This window comes from Panthera onca, chromosome A1 (assembly GCF_046562875.1).
Source record: "Panthera onca isolate mPanOnc1 chromosome A1, mPanOnc1 haplotype 2, whole genome shotgun sequence".
Lineage (NCBI taxonomy): Eukaryota > Metazoa > Chordata > Mammalia > Carnivora > Felidae > Panthera > Panthera onca.
The window spans coordinates 105,544,852-105,565,399 of record NC_138339.1 but is presented as its reverse complement, the minus strand read 5'-3'; the positions used below and the strand labels follow the sequence as shown (position 1 = coordinate 105,565,399).

The 20,548-nt window shown below is 41.6% G+C and overlaps 1 protein-coding gene across 8 annotated transcripts in view; it reads left to right on the top strand.

Annotated features, from left to right (window-relative positions):
- MAST4 (microtubule associated serine/threonine kinase family member 4) overlaps nucleotides 1-20,548 on the top strand; it is a 564,301-nt gene that overhangs the window by 250,778 nt on the left and 292,975 nt on the right. For 3 of the 8 annotated variants that reach the window (XM_078449263.2, XM_078449275.2, XM_078449255.2), the window contains exon 4: nucleotides 6,202-6,276. The exons of the other annotated variants lie outside the window; for them this stretch is intronic. In XM_078449263.2, coding sequence (XP_078305389.2) covers nucleotides 6,202-6,276 — 75 coding nt within the window. The remainder of the gene's footprint in view (nucleotides 1-6,201; nucleotides 6,277-20,548) is intronic. 8 annotated transcript variants of the gene reach the window in all.

Sequence of the window (20,548 nt, the reverse complement as noted above, 5' to 3'; positions counted from 1 at the left end):
ATAGGATCCAAACAAGTTCTAGCACTGGGCTCGCCATGGCTTTGGAGGCCCTGGAAGGACTTGGTTGAGTAGAAGGGAAATATGCTGGAGAGTTTGGAGGAAGGGAATATTGCATATGTTTTACAGGGTGGTTTTGTCTCCCTCTGGGAGAGTAGACTTCTAGAGACAGCAAAAGTAGCAGAAGGAATGTGAGATATTGCCGGAGTCTGGATGACTCGGATGGTGGTATGCATTGAATTGTGTCTGCCCCCAAATAGGTTGAAGTCCTAACCGTGTATTTCAGAATGTGATGTTATTTGGAGATAGGGTCTTTACAGAGGTATTCGAGTTAAATGGAAGATGTTAGGGTGATCCCTAATCCAGTGTAACTGGTGTCCTTATAATAAGGGGAAACTTGGAGACAGAGGTAGACCTGCCTGAAGAAAAGATAGTGTTCAAAGACACAGGGAGAGGAGGGCCACCTAGAGGCCAAAGAGGCTGGGACAGATCCTTCCCTCATAGTACTCAGAAGGAAACACCCTGATTGACCTCTTGACCTTAGACTTCTGGCCTCCAGAACTATGAGAAAGTGTTGTTTAAGCTACCCAGTGTATGGTATTTTCTTGTGGCAGCCCTCGCAAACAATACAGATAAGTGGCTTGGATGAGGTAGATAATGGTAAAAGTAAGAAAGGTTGAGTTCGAAATGTATTATGCAGTTAAAACAGATAGGATTTGCTGACAGATTAAATATGGGTGAGTGGGGGGGGGGGGGGGTTGGTCTCTGGCCCAGGAGATCTGAGATTAAGAATGAGGCAGTAAGGTTGACCCGAGGTTGTTGGTTAGAGCAGTTGGGCGAATGTTGGAGGTGAGGAAGGCTGCAGATGAGGTGCACTGAGGACAGATTTCGGGGACAGAGGTCAAGAATTGGTCATGGACTCATCAAGTGTGTAATCCCTGCTTGATGTCTCAGAGTAGCAGTTGGGGTTCAGGGGGAGATGTTAAGGCAGAGTCATAAACACCAGTTTAGGGTCACCACCCACTCTGCCTCCAAATAACCATCACAGCAGCACCTGGGCTGCTCACTGCCACCACAGGTTTTGTGGACACCCCTGGTGGCACACAGATGACTGCTGTCAGTATGCAGATATTTTTATGTTGTATTTAATATATTTATATTAATATACATTAGAAAAAATGATGGGGCACCTGGGTGGCTCAGTCACTCAAGCATCCTACTTTGGCTCACGTCATGATCTCACTATTCACAAGTTTGAGCCCCGTGTCAGACTCTGTGCTGACAGCTTGGAGCCCGGAGCCTGCTTTGGATTCTGTGTCTCCGTCTCTCTCTGCCCCTCCCTGCCTTGCACTCTGTCTCTCTCTCTCAAAAATGATTAAACGTTGAACATTGAAGAACACTTTTTTTTTTGAGAGATGGGGAGGGGCAGAGAGACAGAGAGACACAGAATCCAAAGCAGGCTCCAGGCTCCTAGCTGTCAGCTCAAAGCCCGACGCGGGACTTGAACTCACGAGCTGTGAAATCATGACCTGAGCTGAAGTCGGACATTCAACTGACTGAGCCACCCAGGCACCCCTGAAAAGAAATTCTTAAGAAAAAAAGTAACTAGCGGTATAAAGCCAAAATTTCAAGATAGTATGACTTAGACCATTGTCAAAAATGGAAATATTTCATTTTTTTTTAATGGAGCCATCTTTCAAAGTAATTAAAAGAGTAGCATGCACAGTAGATGTAATAGACATCGTGCATGGGAAAAATTACTAAGTGAATGATTGGTGTTTGGGATACAACCTAAAGTGCTAGGGTCTAAAGATTCCCATCTCATCACCATCTAAGTACCAAGTCCTTGGTGTGGTTTTGAACCGTACGTCAAATCCATCTGATTTGGTAGCTAGGGACCGGCATTTGTTTAAAAAGAAACTACACTAGATGAGAAAATAGAGTGCCTTGCTGGCAGTATTGTCATGGACTGTTGCTTGACATGAAATGTATTTCTCACTGAGCATCGCAGTGGCAAAAGTCAGAAAGCCCCTGTGTGAGGGTTTGCTTTCACAGGTGGGAGTATCCCTTCCTTTACCCCATTTTGGCTCACCTGCTCTTGACAAGATTACTCCCCATCTTCACAAGGCAATTAATTATGGAGGTTTTCATAAATTATAGTGGGATTAGTTCTATGTGTTTCAGAATCCTACCATGTCGTAATCGAAAATGTGTTTCCGCTTCCAAATGGTACATTTCTTGCATTACATGTTCATTTGGGTTTTTGATCCTTATTTTGATATGCTTATAATCGTTAAATGCCCTGAGCTTGTGAATTCTTTCACTCCATTTGTTCTTGGGGAGTGTCTTGACTTTGCATGGGCTGGATTACTTTGTAGACATGCAGGGGCTCCTTCCCCAGCACCTGTTGGCTGTAACTTCACTGTATTTTGGTGGACTGTTTAGTGAGCGCTTCAGATGGGAGTGAAATCTATTCATCACAGACAAAACGATGTGTCCGAGTTCAGTGAAAAAGTTTATTAGCTGAACATGCACGTGATTCTTTCCAAAATGAAAATTGTTTTGGACGGACTTCTAAGAAGTCGTCTGGGAGCCCTTCACACAATTATGTCTATTGTGTTTGTTTTCTTATATTAAAATATCTAGTCTAGAAATGTCCCATGGTACATTCTTGTTTTTACAATAATGGGGCTAATGACAAAATTACAGATATACTTGGTTTAAAGTTTTTCTTGTGGCTCTAATTTTGAGATACAGGATCTTATACCTGGCTTAAAGAACTAGTGATTTTAGTCATCTGATGTCAGCTACTAAATTCACTGGACACCTCTTATTTCATGCCTGATAAATTGTTTTCCACAGAGCATTCTTGTAAGTGTGTTTGTGTGATGCAAATTAGGCTGAAGTACTATGCCATCAGATCTGTAATGTTCAGGGAACAATAATTTCTTTAAAAAAGTATGATCTGCAGTGTTAAGGGATGTTTCTAATTTCTAAAATGACTTACTTAACAGGAGAAGCCTTGAGGAAAGCATTTAGCATGGAGATGAAATGTGTCTCATTAAGTTTCCAGATTATGCACATGTCAACACTTCCTTTGTCATTTTTTAATAGTTTATTTACATAACCGTGGGCTGCTACTTTTATTAGTGGTGGTTATCACAGCAAAAGGATTTTGGTTAGGTTGACCTAAGCAATATAATGTTTCCACAAAACTGATGGTGAGGTTTCTACCCCTCCTTTTCCCGCCCCCTTCCCTTGCAGTAAAGAACCCCTATTTACATATGTAAATTAAGCTGCTCGGTGGAGAGCCCCGTGGGCCACCCAGGTCCAATCTGTTATTTTGCTGATGTTGATGGAATTAGCCAGGAGGTAAATGCTACCCGGAGACTGATGTCTCAGTCTGCAATGACAGATACCAGAGTCTGAAGGCCGCCATTTAGGAGGAAAAATGACTTGTTGGGACTCAAAGTTTGGGAAAAGAAAAGTCACAAATTTTGTCTTTAATGTTGGCCTGAATGATAGAATTCACTGTTTTCCTTGAACATGGAAAACTATACTTAGAATTTTTTTTTATATATATATATAGGATGTTGGTTTCCTGTATTACTGTTAATAAGAGCCCTGTTTACTTTTTTAAAAATGTCAAGTATTTCATAATTGACTTTATATAACTGCCTGTACTCAAAGACGTGTTGTTTGTATTTCCCCTGGATGTGTCAGGGAATCTGGCCTGTAACAAGACTGGAAAATGGGAAAGAACAAGCTTTTAAATTAAGGTCTCCATAAAGTGAAGAAGCAGGCACGTCTAGCTTCTAATGAATTACATTCTTCTCAAAAGGTTTTATCCAAGACATGGCAATGCACATCTTTCCACAAGGCCTCAGTGTCATCAAACTAATTCCAGAATATGTGAGTAACTGACCGCCACTACCTTCCCCCCCCCCCCGCCCCGTGATAGAATACAATGTGACTCTTCTATTGAAAATTAAGATTAGTTTAAGATAGGAGTCACATGGAGAAAAACTTGGTGCGAGCTGTGCACATTTCCTTTATTTTCACTCCATATGCGATTCATTAAAATGACATCAATCCTCCAGGCTGTTCTTTGGTTTCTATTAAGATGTATTACTAGAATCTGTATAAATGTATTGATTATTTCATACACATATTTGTTCACTGCAAGCAGACTGTTGTCACAGATTCATCGCACTTGATGATAAATGAGATAAAATGGAAACCAGGTTTCGAAAACCCACCTACACCCTCCCCTTCCCCCACTCCTTGAAGGATGTGGTTACTCTCTTTAAAACCCTTCCACAGGGGAGGGAGTTTAAGATTCAGATTCTAGTTTTAATATCAACATCTGCCCCCTGCTGAGTTCATGGTGCAATTAGCTAATTAAAAAAAAATAACATTTTCACCTTGCAGTCAAGAGAAGAGCAATAAACCACAGGCCTAGGATTTAGTTAATTTGCACATTGACTGTAATTGTATATTTAACGCCAAGATTAATTTTTTTCCTGATGAGTGGAAGCCTGGCACTGTGCATTGGAACTCTTAAATCAGTTGTCATCGTTTCTTAGGGAGGTTAATAAGGGCACATAGATCTCCAGATATATTAATGAGGATATTTATTTATTTTTATCTAATGACTTCTTTTAGGGAGAAAAACCATTACACCACTTTCTGATAAACCATTAAATTTAAAGGAGAATTTTCAAACCCAACTAAATAATCAAGTGATTTAAAAAACCTAAAACTATCTCCCCTGTGAAACCGTTGATTCCTTATGGTGGGAAATCATATTCAGGTTTTGTTTGTTCGTTTGTTTTTGTTTTGCCAAATATTCAGTGGATTAATGAGCATCATTTTTGTTGTTAAACCTTCGGTATATTTTCTAGGTCATCTGAGATTCAAAACTATTTCCTTGGACTCCTTGAGAACAGGGTAGGGAAAGAATGCATGTTGGCAGGGCAGTGACTAGGAAAACCACAGTCCTGACTTGCAGTGCGCTCCTTAATGACATTTCCTTTCTGAAAGGTAAGCATTCTACTTTGGACACTGGAAATAGTGATTGTTGGCATTTCAAGTGGCTATGATTGATCCCTATGTTAAAAGTAATTGAGCTGTTACTCCTAGAAGAAGAAGAATTCATAAGTATTGTAATATAGATACTGCCTTCTCGCCTAAGTAGGTCTTCTACTGGGATCTGTCAATAGGTTGGAGACAATGCTAACATTCATATGAGGGGCGTTTTGCTCCCTTCCTGGTCCCTCAGTTGGAACTGGGGCTTTAAGCCCAGGGAGTCTTTGAGACCTTCTCTCTCTGTTGCTTTGATCGCATCATCACTTCAGTTGATGCTCACAGTGGATCGTGTTTGCTGCTTAAATTCTTGAAAGAATGGAGATGTGAAATTGTATATAGTTTATGTGGACCCCGATTCTAAATTTTTTTTTTTTTTGGTAAATGTGTTTGGCATAGAATAAGCAAGGGGGAAGTATTAAGTCTTCCTGTGAGATCCATGTGTCCTGTATATATACAGGGTCATTAATAGGACTGGACTAAGGAAAGACCACCCTTCTATATAGATTACATTATTAGCTTAATGCTCAATCTTGATTGGAGCCAATAAGATTTAATTGCACTCAGGGTCAGAGATTTTGGTGACTGTCAGACGCCAGGCATTCTGCCAGGATGATGCAGACAGGCCGCAGACTCTTCATGGTTTTGAAGAAGACTGTGATTCCTGTGTCATTTTGGTGATACCCAAAGGGGTGGCAAGTCTCACTGTAAGAATGCTCCTTGAATGCCTTTTGTTATTCCAGGAAGATTGACTTTGTGCTCATGGAAATCACATTCCAGTTTTCCTTGGTATCCTTGGAATATAATTAGAGACAGTAGCAGATAAGGGAAAAAAATGAAGATTTGGTGGGAAATGCCTGGATACTGGGCTGTGTTGATAACTTTATTACTCACATGTGTATATATATAGGGCTCATTTTAACAAAAGGACTTGAACATGGTAGGTGCTTCTATGGGGGAAAACGTGGTGGTGTTGCTATTGGATGTCAGCTAAAAGAAACAAGTACAGTGCCATTAAACGCTGTCCCTCTCCCTTTTCTGACCATTTGCCATCATCCCACACCCCACCTTCTCCCCTTCCCATCTCTTGTTCATGCCCCATCTTCCATTCACTGTCAGGAAGGGCAGCCTCCGAAGAGCCATTTCAACTCCGCCCGACATCGGCAGAGACTAGTGGACCCAGCTGCTTCAAAAGTGAGTGTGTCCCGTTGCCCCAGGCGGCGGGTGTGCATGGTGGTGTGGTTCCTCTGTGCAAAATGAAGCTGTGGGGTTTTACATATGCTGGTGTATTTGAAGCTCTTAGAGGAAGCAAAGTCTGCTCTATGAATTCAAGACCATCCGTACCAGCGGAGTTCTGGTTTTAACAACCAGCCCTGAAAACAAACAAAACCCTGATATGTAGCATTTGCTGGTTTCTGTGGATACTCCTACCACAGCCAATTTCAAGTACTGCTGTGACGAAACTGACCTCAGAGGTGGAAAGAGATGCCTGGTAGAGCATATGTACATAGTTTTTCTACCATAGAGATGAAATTGACATAAGCCCTAGTAAAATATAACAAAATAATTAGGCAGTGAATCAGGTTTAAAAAAATTTTTTTTTTAATGTATGTTTATTTTTGAGAGAGAGTGCACGAGCGGAGAGTGGCGGTGGGTGTGGTGGCAGAGAGAGAGGGAGACACAGAATCTGAAGCAGGCTCCAGGCTCTGAGCTGTCAGCAAAGAGCCCAAGGCAGGGACTTGAACTCACTAACTGCAAGATCATGACCTGAGCTGAAGTCGGACACATAACTAAGTCGCCCAGGTGCCCCAAAAGTGAATCAGTTTTAAATATCTGTTACCTTTGTTTTCACTATAATGTATTTAATTATGAGTTTAGATATTTTTTAAAATAATTTTTTAATGTTTATTTACTTTTGAGAGAGAGAGAGAGAGAGAGAGAGAGAGGGCACAAGCAGGGGAGGGATAGAGAGCGGGAGACACAGAATCTGAAGCAGGCTCCAGGCTCTGAGCTGTCAAAACAGAGCCCAAGGCGAGGCTCAAACTCACGAACTGCGAGATTATGACCTGAGCCGAAGTGGGACGCTTAACTGACTGAGCCACCCAGGTGCCCCTCAGTTTAGATACTATTAATTCATAAAAATGGCTGTGTTCAACAGCAGACGTGTACAACTCCTAAGGTATTGAGACTTGGTGAGGGTGGGCTCCAGGGTTACATTTCTGTGTTATATATTTGTTGAGAATACTCTTATGACAGTTTGGTCATGCTCCAGTCTTAGGTTCTCTTTAATAAATAGCAGTATCCACAGAAGAGTGGCTGAGGTTTTGGGTAAAGCTTGCTAATCCCACACACCTCGAGTGTGCCTCCTGCACACAGACTTTCAGTAAGCAAACATGTACCAGCAAATGGGCACAAAGCATTCCTGTAGCCTGTCCTGTAAACCTGTCCTGTCCTGGTGAAATCCCTGCTTTCTGGCCTCCAGCCAGATCTTTTCAGCAAATTCCACTCAAGGTCAGTGACCTAACAACTTTACAGAGGCAGGATTCTCTCACCTTTGTAATGGGCATCTGACAACAGGGTCCCTTCACCCAGCTGCTGGATATAAGGCCATTGAGCCTTTGGTCCTCAGGTACCAGTCCTGAGAGTAGAAGTTCCAGACTTCCCTAGATTCTTTTTTTTTTTTTAAGTTTACTTATTTTTTTTTAAATTTTTTAAAAAATGTTTTATTTATTTTTGAGACAGAGACAGAGCAATGAACGGGGGAGGGTCAGAGAAAGAGGGAGACACAGAATCTGAAGCAGGCTCCAGGCTCTGAGCTGTCAGCACAGAGCCCGACGCGGGGCTCGAACCCACGGACCGTGAGATCATGACCTGAGCCGAAGTTGGATGTTTAACCAACTGAGCCACCCAGGCACCCCTAAAGTTTACTTATTTTTGAGAGACAGGGAGCACACAGGGAAGGGGCGGATAGAAATAGAGAGAGAGACAGAGAGAGAGAGACAGAGAGAGAGAAAATCCCAAGCAGGCTCTGCACTGTCAGTGTGGAGCCTGACACGGGACTTGAACTCGCAAACTGTGAGAGTATGACCTGAGCTGAAATCACGAGTCAGATGCTTAACTGAGCCACCCAGGTGCCCCAAGGCTTCCCTAGGTTCTTAAGCCCTGTTCTTGCCAGAATAAAGAATATCTCTAAATTGATTTTGCCTCCTTACCTTAAATACCACTAGTTTCAACAACGAGAGCCTGTTTATTATACCCATTATGCCAATCCGGAAGCCACTGATTTTGACTTCAGCAATGAAAACCCATTTCGTGATGCCAATTGGCAAAACCTCTAGTGTTGACTGAAATGTGGATACCTCTGATGTAACACTAGTTGACCACTCTGGGGTAGTAAATTGTGATCAGGGCCACTGACAGTGGTATAGGGGATAAATATAACCAATGCATAAAATTACATTGCTTATGCTGAAATATTTGGAAGTGGACTCCAGATGTCATAGCCCTTTGTTACATTTGTTAAGTGCCTAGGGTGTCCCCTCCCCAAGCTCCTTCAGATGATTTGCTTTGGTTCATAACGCTTGTGATGAAGTCATGGAAGTTCTGTTGGTGTGTGAGGGGAAGAAATAAGCCAGCTTTGAGTACGTTGGATGGTTTCATCATGTGAGAAGTGAATTTTGCTGAAGTAGAGCACAGCTCAGAATATACGAGGTCTTTCTTGGACCGCACCTAAGAGTTTTAGCTATTGAGGTACTAACGCATCATGTTATACCCAGTAGGTCCCCTTGGTCAATGGTGTTGTAAGGACTCCACTCAGCATGTGCTTTTGTTCCTCCTCTTTGTTTCTTCTCGTATTCCTTTCATTCTTCCTTGGCATTTTTAGAAATACTGTGCCTCACCATGCAATGTATTCCCTATTACACTACAGGTTACCTGATTTTCTTTTAATGGCGGCGAGACTCTTTTTGTTGTTTTGTTTTGAGCAAGAGTCATAGCTTCTTTTTCTAGATAGACTTTAAGAGGAAGTCATCAAACTACTGTAAAGAAGTTACCTGGTACCTTAATGTGCTATGTGAATAGGTTCAGCCATGTTGCCAAATAAGGTTTAAGGGTCGAGTCCTTTTCTCCCCCAAATGCCACAGTACTAGAAATTTGAGAAGAGCCTAAAAATCTTTACATAGGAAGTGATGGGGGAAGCCACTGTTAGTTGTGTGGATATGTTACTTGGACAATAAATAGCAAATGGAAATGTGCATCTGTGTAGCCAGTGACCTTTCATTATAAGCACATTGCTTTAGAATCTGCACTGTATCATTTTCAATTCAGTAACCTGAGCTGTAGTAAAGAGCTCTTGCAAATTACAGGTGCCCACGTTCTGGGGGTCAGAAACAATTTATGGTAAACCAGCTGCCAGATCTCTTGAGGGCCCTGATTTTGTTGGGAGTCGGTGTTGTGTAATCTTGAAGGAAGTGTGATCAGGTAGAAATGTTCAGTTTCCCTACAGCAGTTAGATGGTGGAAGAATATACTAGCCTGGGCTGTGCATCGGGACTTGCCATAAACCAGCTTTTGGGGTAGCCATTTAACACTGAGCCCCCATTGCTCTAGATTTCTCATCTGTTAAATGAGAGTATATGAAGTGTTCTCTTCATCAAGCCAAGCAATTATTTTTCTTTTCCCTCAAGGCTATTTATAACTAGTCACTTCACCATTTAGTCTGAGATTTTTGAATGGCATTTCTCAGTCCTAAAGCCCATCTATCTACCAATGACATCATTCCTCATTACTTGCAAAGCATTATTATTAGGAGTCTCCTATCAGTGTCTTCAGTGGAAGTTAATTTTTAGAACAGAATTATGTTAAAGCTATGGGGAAAATATGGACCAGACATAAGGGGCTCATTGTCTGCTCAAGGAATTTGCTTTTTTTTTTTTTTTTTCCAGTCTGGATTTTTTTTTTCTCTCAGTCTTAGAAAGGCTTTTGTGCTTTAAGTATAAGAAAACAAGCTTTTAAATCTGTTTTATTTGAATAAGAGTAAAGGGGTAGGAAGAAATCAAAGGTAAGTAATGTACCTCTGATTGGCTAAGCTTGTCCTCTGGGAATTTCTAAAATGTCTTTCACTTTGAGAATATGCTCACCTGTCTATCCCACAGTATGAATGCTCTAACACAGTAAATGAACAAAGAATGAAGCAAAACGAGCACTAGGAATAATAGTTCAAAGACCACAGTGCAGTTATTTGTGGAACTGGTAAAGGCCTCTGTTAAATAAAAATCAATTTGATATGGGAGCATCAGGGACATGATCTGGGGAGACGGGAGGTCCACGAGGAAAGAACACAGGAGAAAACAGAGGATTATTTTTCAAATCCTCTGGCATTTCAGCACAAAAGGATGATGAAGAGTTATTCTCAATGAGCTGTCATTTTCTGTTGGTGGCTTTGCTGATCCAGAATAAATAGGTTCATAAAGATCATACTTAAAATTAGAGCATGTGAGAGTAAATAGTGGTAGGCATAGCATGTAATAAATTTCAAAACCAGAAGGTATTGGAGCATTCTGTCCTCTTTTATTTTATTTTTTATTTTTTAATGTTTATTTATTTTTGACAGAGAGAGAGAGACAGAGCATGAGCGGGGGAGAGGTAGAGAGAGAGGGAGACACAGAATCCAAAGCAGTCTCTAGGCTCTGAGCTGTCAGCACAGAGCCGGACGCGGGGCTCGAATTCACAGACCGCGAGATCATGACCTGAGCCGAAGTTGGACGCTCAACCAACTGAGCCACCCAGGCGCCCCTTATTCTGTCCTCTTTTAAAAAACAAGCCAAACTTACCCTGAATGCACAGATCATCCAACTACCAAAAACCCACATATAATTCCAAAATATATTGTTTTAGTCTGCTGTCGGGCCTGAAAATATTTTATACTAATTCTCAGCAATTTCTCTACCTTTTTCTAATGAGAATAAGGTTTATAAAACCTGGGCTCCCCTGCTGGGAAAATCAGCCCAGAGCTATCTCAGGGCAGATGGTCTTCTTTTCTCATGACCATAAACACTTTAAGATTGATCCTTGTTTCACTTTTTTACCTGTCTGAAGAGTAAATGTCTTGGAGACCTTAGAAACCAGAAGAGGCAAGAAGCTATGGTGAGCAGAGTTCACGGTTGCATAGATGATGTGGAATAATGGCAATGTGAAATCAGGGCATTGTGTTTCTGTCTGTAATAGCAAAAAAAAAAAAAAAAAAAAAAAATAGGTTGATTGTTGAACACTACGGGATTTGGTTTTAAAATATCTACATTTTGAGCCTTATTATGTATGGAGTTGCTGGATGGTAATGAATACACGTTCCTAGTCCCAGGGATTTCAAGTGTTAAAGAGTAATTTCTTTTTTGGAGGATGTAGTACTTGTTACCCTAGTTTAAGGAGGTTGGAAGACGAGGAAAGGTTGGAGAGACCCGTTGGTGTCATGATTCTGGGGGTATTTTAGTCGCATGAAGTGTTGTATTGTGTAAACTTTTTTTACAAAGGCTTTTAGAGGTGGTAGATTTCCATCAGAAATTTTTGAGGCAGTTTATAGTTTTTGTTCGTTTTCACATCAGCCATCTACAAATTAACGTTGGTGACACTTAAAATGGGCAGGAGTCCATATGTGAAACTTACCAGCTGTGTCTTTGGACCAACCATCGAAAGAAAGCCTCAGTTTCCTCCTCTGAAAATTGAGGAACAAAATAATACTCGTCTTCTCAGATTGTTTTGAGGAGTAAATGAGATCATGGATGAAAAGTTTTTCCCACACAGGCAGTTAAGGACTGTCCAACAAATTGGAGCCATCCTTTAAGTTATGATTACTGTTATCATGGTTGTTATTTAATTATTATTCAACCAGAGTTTTTTTCTTATTTTGTAAAAAAAAGGGTTATTTTACACCAGCTGATTTTTTGAGGTAAAATGTCTGCATTGTTAAAAGTGTGTACTTAGGAATGCGTACCATACACTCAGCAGTCTGTTAGGTGTGGAGGAATGCTCCTCACAGGACTGGCTGCTTACCTTCAGGATTGTAATATAATTAGCAAATAAATAAAGCCAAGGCAATAATAAATTGTGTGGTAAACAGTATTAGTGCGGTATTGATTTTGAATCGAAATCTGTGAGTGGCAATCAGAAAAGGCCGCCTAGAGCTCGTGAATTTTCATCTGGTCTTGAAGGAGGAACAGGACATTGTAAGCAGCATGAATGTAGACATGAACATTCCATACTGCCCACAGTTAAGTTGTCTGCCAGACTGGAATGGAGGGAGTGTGACGTGAGATTGGTATGGAAGGCATGGCCTTGAGGTGACCCTCCATGGGGGGGTTGCACACAGGCTTTGAGATCAGGCACATGTGTACTGGCTAGGAGGCTGAGGGAAAGGCTCGTCTTTCCTCATCAGTACACTGGGGGAATAATACTCTCTGCCTCATCACGAAGGTTGTTGTACCAAAGTGGCCTCTTGCAGCCATCCCATAGAGTTGGAAGGCTGTTTAGGGGAGTAGACTGGCAGCTCTTAGTTAAACTGGGCGTGGTCTGCCCCACGGCCCAGCCGTCTCAATCTGGAAAAAGTGGCCTCTGTCCAAGGACATGTGCACAGATGGTTCTTGCAACACTGTCGTTCCAGAAAGTTTGGGGGCATTGTGGGTGTACACAGTTGAGAGTGTGACTGAGAAAATAGGCTGGATGCCTCTGTGTAACGCCCAGTGGTTGGAAACAGCAGCCGGGAGGCCTGTAGCAATGAGGAAAGAGCCTAAAACATGTCACTGTGTGTAAACAAGTTTAAAACTTCACTTCTCTACTACCGCACTTTGATTGTCAATTAAAAATAGATGCACAGCAGGGCGCCTGGGTGGCTCAGTCGGCGCCTGGCTGCAGCGTCAGACGTTGGCTCGGGTCATGATCCCATGGTTTGTGGGTTCAAGCCCCATGTCAGGCTCTGGGCTGACAGCTCAGAGCCTGGAGCCTGCTTCGGATTCTGTGTCTCCCTCTCTCTCTGCCCCTCCCCCACTCGTGCTTGCCTCTCTCTCAAAAATAAATAAACATTAAAAAATAAACAGACACACACCATGTAATTGACATTTTTTGGAATTCACGCAGATAGCTGAATACCCATCCAGGGCATTTGAAAGGTTGCTTGGTGTCTGGGAATGAGTGGAAAGTAGTGTCAAGTAAATAAGCTGACGGGTAACCATCAGGGGCTCTGGGCTGAGCAGAATGATAAACCCTACCCTATCTTCTCCACTTGAATGTCCGCAAGCCACCGCCATCTTAGGCCAGGAGGTAATGTTGTCACGGAGACTCGTATGCTGCGCAAGTGAAATCAGCTTGGTGTGATCCTGGAATAGCTAACACTTACACAGCCCTGGCGTGTGCCCCACATGGTTCTGGGTGCTTTATACCCTGGGCTAATTCCTTCATTCCTCACAGCAACCTTAGGAGGGTGGTACCTTAAGCACCATTTTGTGGGCGAAGAAACTGAGGCATGTTCTGAGCTTAGATTGCCTACACAAGATCCCACAGCTAATAAGTCAGAAGCCAGCATTCAAACCCAGTCAGTTTGGCTTGGAGTCCCAAAATTCAACGTGAGATTCTTCTTGGCCATGAAGAAAAGAATGAATCACTTGTAATGTGGGAAGACATGATGCTCTGAATGTGAGGTCTCTTGTCATAGCTGAGGGAGGGAGGAATAGACAATTTCCCATACATGGTGCCCTAGGCACGTGTCTGGCAGTTGGAACTTTGTGGACACTTTTGTTTTTCATTGTGTATGTTGAGTGTCTCCATGTATATCATACTTTATGTTGAAATATCTTACACATTCCGAAGTATACAGCTTGATGAATTTTACAAACTGAACAATCCTGTGCAGTGAGCATCCAGACCCAGAAACAGAACAGGATGGGCGACCCCACTAAACAAAAACTTCTGTCATTTTTACTGGGCACTAAGTTATGATGCTGGAGAACAGCCTCATGAGGACTATAAGCCTTTACAAGCAAAAACAATCGAAATATAAAACGTTCTAAAAAATTGCTGCAGTGGTTGGGTATTTCTAAAGAATAAGAAAAAAAAACCTACTTTTCATTGATTTTACGACAGTGAGTTGCTTCTGTGAGGTCTGACTGAGGAGCAGAGACAACTCATGAAGGAAAGCAGGGAGGTCTTTCAGTGAATTGCCGGCAACCTCCTGTTATTAAAGCGTACAAGAAATGGAGCAGTGGACGTTAGTTAGACATAAATAGATAAAAGCTACTATGATTTGGATCATAAGGAGGATCTTCTAATGGGCAGATCAATGATATTTTCATCTCTGCTGTCAGTTTTTTTAACTCTATTGGGCAGCCATCTTTGATGTTCACTCTCAACTCCTGAGGGCCCCATTGGTCAGCTATGACAAGAGACCTCACATTCAGAGCATCATGTCTTCCTACATTACAAGTGATTCATTCTTTTCTTCATGGCCGAGAAGAATCTCACGTTGAATTTTGGGACTACGCTTATATGGTGATCTTCTCTCCGGCAACCTGTGTCCAGTTCACTGCCTCTGGCAGGAGAGCACAGAGAAGTTAAACAATCGTACAAGGTCACAGAGCTAGGACAAGGGGAAGCCAGGGCTCAGAAACAATTAGTCCCTGTACTTGGCCTCCATGTTATACGCTTGGCCACCACCATCGTAGTGATGTGGTTTGAAGTGTTCGGGTTCGGAGCTGCTGGCCAAGAAAGAATTCTAAAGTGCAGAAAGGTGATTTTATTACAGCATGGGGACAGGACCTGTGTGCAGAAAGAGCTGGCCTGGGGTTGTGAGGAGTGACTGAGAAGTTAAGATTTTCTGTCCTGTGGAGGGGAAGGTGGTGTCAGGGTCCCAGGAAATTGAGTCTCTAGGTTCCTGGAAGGTTGGCTATTGATAAAATTCCTTTTTTCCCATGTAAATCATTAAGACAGTTGCAGATTGATGGAGTCTCATGTCCTGCATGACTGTGATCTCTACGTTAACCATTTGTTTTTCCCCTTTCCTTGGTTCTTGGGCAGCCAGGAGTGCCTGAGGAATGTCACACATGTCCCGCCTTGGATGGGACATGGGGAGGGTCGCAGAGGGATAGCTTGTGCTTTGTCCTCAGCTTGCCTTTTGCTCTCTCATCATTAGGAGGGGCTCTGCCTCTTTCCCAGGGGGTGCCCTGTACCCGCCAGTATTTCTCAGGGTTCACAAGGAAGGCATCTGCTATCCTTAAGGTGTTGTTCTTTTTGTCTGAAGTGCCAGATACATCCCTTGGCCTACATACCACTCTCTTCCATCTGGTCATCCACTGCTATAAATCTCTGTATTGCTGCAAAGTGTCCAAAAGTGTTTATTCTCCTTATCATTGCTGTGTGTGTTTATCCCAATTTATGAGGATTTTGGCTTTGACAGAATTCCACACTCCTCTAACAATTCAGTGAAAAATCGAGCAAAAGGCACCCCATATTTTTTTTTAATCCTAACATCTCTATACTTAGACACATACAAGTAATTCTGAGGGAAGTGGATTCTACTCATTCTGTAAGGTGTGATATAAAACCACTACTAAAGCATTCATATTACAGTGCTAAAACGTATCTTTTGGAATTCAATGCCAGTAGAATATGCTTAGCATCCTTTTTGTAGTCAGATATTGGGACTTCGTGTTCTGATTGAAGGTTAGTACAGACTGCTGCCTTTTGAAGAAATCCTACCTAGTCTTTTAAAACATATTTTTACTGAGATATGACATATATTAAAAATTTTTTCAACATTTATTCATTTTTGAGACAGACAGAACATGATTGGGGAGGGGTAGAGAGAGAGAGAGAGAGAGAGAGAGAGAGAGAGAGAATCCAAAGCAGACTCCATGCTCTGAGCTACCAGCACACAGCCTGACGTGGGGCTTGAACCCACGGACCATGAAATCATGACCTGAGCTGAAATCAGACGCCTACCCAACTGAGCCAACCAGGCGCCGCAATATGACATATATTTTAAGCTTGATATTGTCCTACAGATCTTAGACATTGATTCTTCTGTAAGAGTAACACATACCCAGAGTGTCTGGGTGGCTTAATTGGTTAAGTGTCCAACTTTGGCTTAGGTCATGATCTCCTGGTTTGTGACTTCAAGCCCTCCATCGGGCTCTCTGCTGTCAGCACTGTGAGCAGAGAGCCCACTTGGGCTCCTCTGTCTCCCTTTCTCTCCCCTTCCTCCACTTGAGCTCTTTCTCAAAAATTGACATTAAAAAAAAAGAGTAACACGTACCCAAAATGTGCAGATGTCAATGAACTTTTATAAGTGACTCTACCCATGTAACAGCCCCCCACAAAACAACAAAAACACCAGTTTTCAGAGTTGGAGTTTTCAGAATGTTTTAAATTTCTATTGTTATTTTCAAAGTTTTATGTCTTTCCTGATACTGCTTTCCAGCACGTGATTCATTATGCAGTTTGGTTTTGTTTGCCTTTGATTTTAAGAAAAGGATGGAATTGGGTTTCAAAACACTGATAAAAAGAAGAACAAACATAAAGATCACGGTCAATGTGGTTTTCAGCATTTCAGTTGCTGGAATTTTTACTTTAAGTCTGCTTGCAATGTTGCAACTGAAAACATTAAGGAGGAGAAAATACTTCCTTTGGCCCCTTGGTCTTCCTGAAAACAGGTTCTTACAGCAGTGATCTTTCTCCAGTTGTTTTTTTTTTTTTTTTTTCCCAGCTGGCAAAGGTTAAGTATGTATACATAGGTGCATTGAATGGTTGTAGCTCAGCATCTTTTGTCCTTACGTGGATTTTTCCCCCTAAAGGGCTTTAAAAAACTGGTAAATTACATTTGTTGACTTTTCTCAGAGTCATCAGAGACATGTGTGACACGTAAATGACCAAGATGAGATTACCAATTTATTTGGAAGAAGGGGGTAGGAAATCTTTTTAATTTGGAGGTGAAAAGGTCACAGAATGGGTTAAGTACAGGTTATCCAGTTTGGCGCTAGATTTATGACGAATTACTGAAATCGTGCTTTTGTCTTCAAGGATTTCTGTATCCTGCTTGCCTCCATATTCCTCTAGCCCTTAGGCAAAAAGAAAAGCATAAACAGCATCGCTAAAAAAGTAATTTAGACATTTAGCCAGGCTATTCTTATCCTGCCTGGGGATTCTGTGGATCCTAGTGGTGTTTTGGAAGGACTTTGTTTTGTAGAATGCTTGGAAAGAGCATCCCCAGCAGCTCAGACGAGCTTGCTGGCTAATGCTCGCAGCCCAGGCTATCTTGTGGTAAGTGGATCGCATATTTAGATAACCCCATTGTCTGTTTTGACACTTGTATGTGAATTTTTGAGGGGTGGCAGTGCATTGTCATTGCATCACACACTTTTTCCTGCTTCCTGCTTCCTGCCTGCAAAAGAGATTTAACAGTGATGTGCCCAAGTATGGTTTTCTTTGTATTTATTCTCCTCAGGATTCCCTGAGCCACTTGAATATGTGGATGGATGCCTTGCATCATTTTTTTTTTTTGGACAGTCCTAGCCAGTGTCCTCTCAAATAAATGTCCTACCTCATTTTCTATCCGCTCCTCCTAGGACTCTGTGTATACCTACTTAAGCTGTTGGATATTGTCCCACGGGTCTTACAGGGAATTTTTAGCTTTTGGATTTGTTTTGTTTTGCTTCTCTTGGTGATTCATTTTGGAAAATACCTATCATTTTGACTTAAACTTTGCTCCACCCAGTTGGCTGGTAAGTCCGTTTCATTCTGGTGTCTTATCTTTTAGTGTAGCCTTTTCCCTTTTGTTCTTCATTACATGACTGTAGTTTTTACCTCTGTATAGAAATCTCCTATATGTTTAATGATGTTGTTGTGCATGTTTGCCCCTGTATCCTTTAGCATAGTTACTTTTGAGTCTTTGTCCAGTAACACCCAGATCTTGGTTATCTGCCCGCCCATTTGCATTGCCTGTTTCTCTTCTTGTCTGTGGGTCACCACCATACCGAGACCCAGCTCAGGTGAGAGCAGAATTAATCAACACCCCTGTCAAGGTGTGTGACATAGAAGAGACACATCTTCTCCAGACCTGTGTATTATTTACCTCAGTTTCTACTGATTTATTCAAAATGTTTGACCTACTCAAAATTATGGACTCACAAAGAAGCAAAACCTCCTATTCCTAAGGTTGATGACAGACTGTTGCTTGCTGTTCCCTTAACAGTCAAAACCAGCTAGGTCAGCTACCACATTGTAGTTTTAAAAAATCATTTAAAAAGCTGAGAGCATAAATTAACCTGAAAAGAAAAAAGTGATAAACTTTCTTTATTTTTTTCGCTCCATAATTTTTTTTGTAATTTTATTTATTTTGTTTTTAATTTACATCCAAGTTAGCATATAGGGCAGTAATGATTTCAGGAGTAGGTTCCAGTGATTCATCCCCTAGGTATAACACCTAGTGCTTAGCAAGTGTCTTCCTTAATGCCCCTTGCCCATTTAGCCCATCCCCCCACCCACAACCCCTCCAGCAACCCTGAGTTTGTTCTCTGAATTTAAGAGTCTCTTATGTTTTGTCACCCTCCTTGTTTTTATATTATTTTTGCTTCCCTTACCTTAGGTTCATCTGTTCTGTATCTTAAATTCCACATGAGTAAAGTCTTTGTCTAATTTTGCTTAGCATAATACCCTCTAGTTCCATCCACGTAGTTGCAAATGGCAGGATTTCATTCTTTTTGCTGCCGAGTAATATTCCATTGTATATACATACTACATCTTCTTTATCCATTCATCTGTTGATGGACATTTGAACTTTCTCCATACTTTGTTGTCAATAGCGCTGCTATAAACATTGGGGTGCATGTGCCCCTTTGAAACATAACACCTGTATCCCTTGAATAAATACCTAGTAGTACAATTGCTGGGTAGTTCTATTTTTAACTTTTTGAGGAACCTCCATACTGTTTTCCAGAGTGGCTGCACCAGTTTGCATTCCCACCAGCAGTGCAAGAGTCCCACCTCTTTCTCCACATCCTCGCCAACATCTGTTGTTGCCTGAGTTGTTAATGTTAGCCATTCTGACATGTGTGAGGTGGTATCTCATTGTGGTTTTGATTTATATTTCCCTGATGATGAGTGATATTGAGCATTTTTTCAGGTGTCTGTTAGCCAGCTGGATGTCTTCTTTGGAGAAGTGTCTATTCATGTCTTTTGCCCATATCTTCACTGAATTATTTGTTTTTTGGGTGTTGAGTTTGGTAAGTTCTTTATAGATTTTGGATACTAACCCTTTATCTGATATGTCGTTTGCAAATCTCCCATTCTGTCGGCTGCCGTTAGTTTTGCTGATTGTTTCCTTCGCTGTGCAGAAGCTTTTTATTTTGATGAGGTCCCAATAGTTCATTTTTGCTTTTGTTTCCCTTCCCTCCAGAGACATGTTGAATAAGAAGTCGCTGCAACCGAGGTCAAAAAGGTTTTTGTCTGCTCTCACCTCTAGGATTTTGATGTCTTCCTATCTTACATTTAGGTCTTTCATCCATTTTGAGTTTATTTTTGTGTATGTTGTTAAGAAAGTGGTCCAGGTTCATTCTTCTGCATGTCACTGTACAGTTTTCCCAGCAACCATTTGCTGAAGAGATGGTCTTTTTTTCCATTGGATACTCTTTCCTGCTTTGTCAAAGTTTAGTTGGCCATACATTTGTGGGTCCATTTCTGGGTTCTATATTCGGTTCCATTGATGTGAGTGTCTTTTTTTGTGCCAAGTTATAAATTCTTGAAGCAAGAGGCCCATGGCTAGCTCTCAACCATGGTGGAATGGCAGGACAGGGAGGAAACAGCCAAACCTACACTTTTCATGTCTTGTTTTTCTTCATATCTTCATTCATATTGTTGAGAGTAATGGTATCTTGTGATGGTCTACATCCTAAGTGGAAATGCAAGTCTCATAAATAGTAAATAATGTTCAAGGAGATCAGGAAATCTGCCAGTGGTAAAAAGAGAACAAAGATAAGTTCTTGGCCATTGATAAATAGGAGACCAGCTCTGTGATTCCATTGCTGTTATAAATATAGACATAGTAATAAGGTTTTTTTATTAAAAATTTTTTTAATGTTTGTTTATTTTTGAGAGAGACAGAGCATGAGTTGAGAAGGGGATGAAAAAGAGGGAGACACAGAATTCGAAGCAGGCTCCAGGCTCTGAGCGGTCACCATGGAGCCTGACATGGTCCTCGAACTCACAAACTGTGAGATCATGACCTGCGCTGAAGGTGGATGCTTAATCGACTGAGCCACCCAGGCACCCCAATAGTTTTTTTTTTAATTATTTATTAAGTGGGTTTATCTGTCACTTGAACTCTAGGCCTATGGAACAGCAGTGTTTTTATGCTTTGTGTTTAATTCTTTGGAGATCCGATCCCTGTGATGCACAAGGGATTTGTTTGTGTAGCTCTCGTTTTCTGTCTC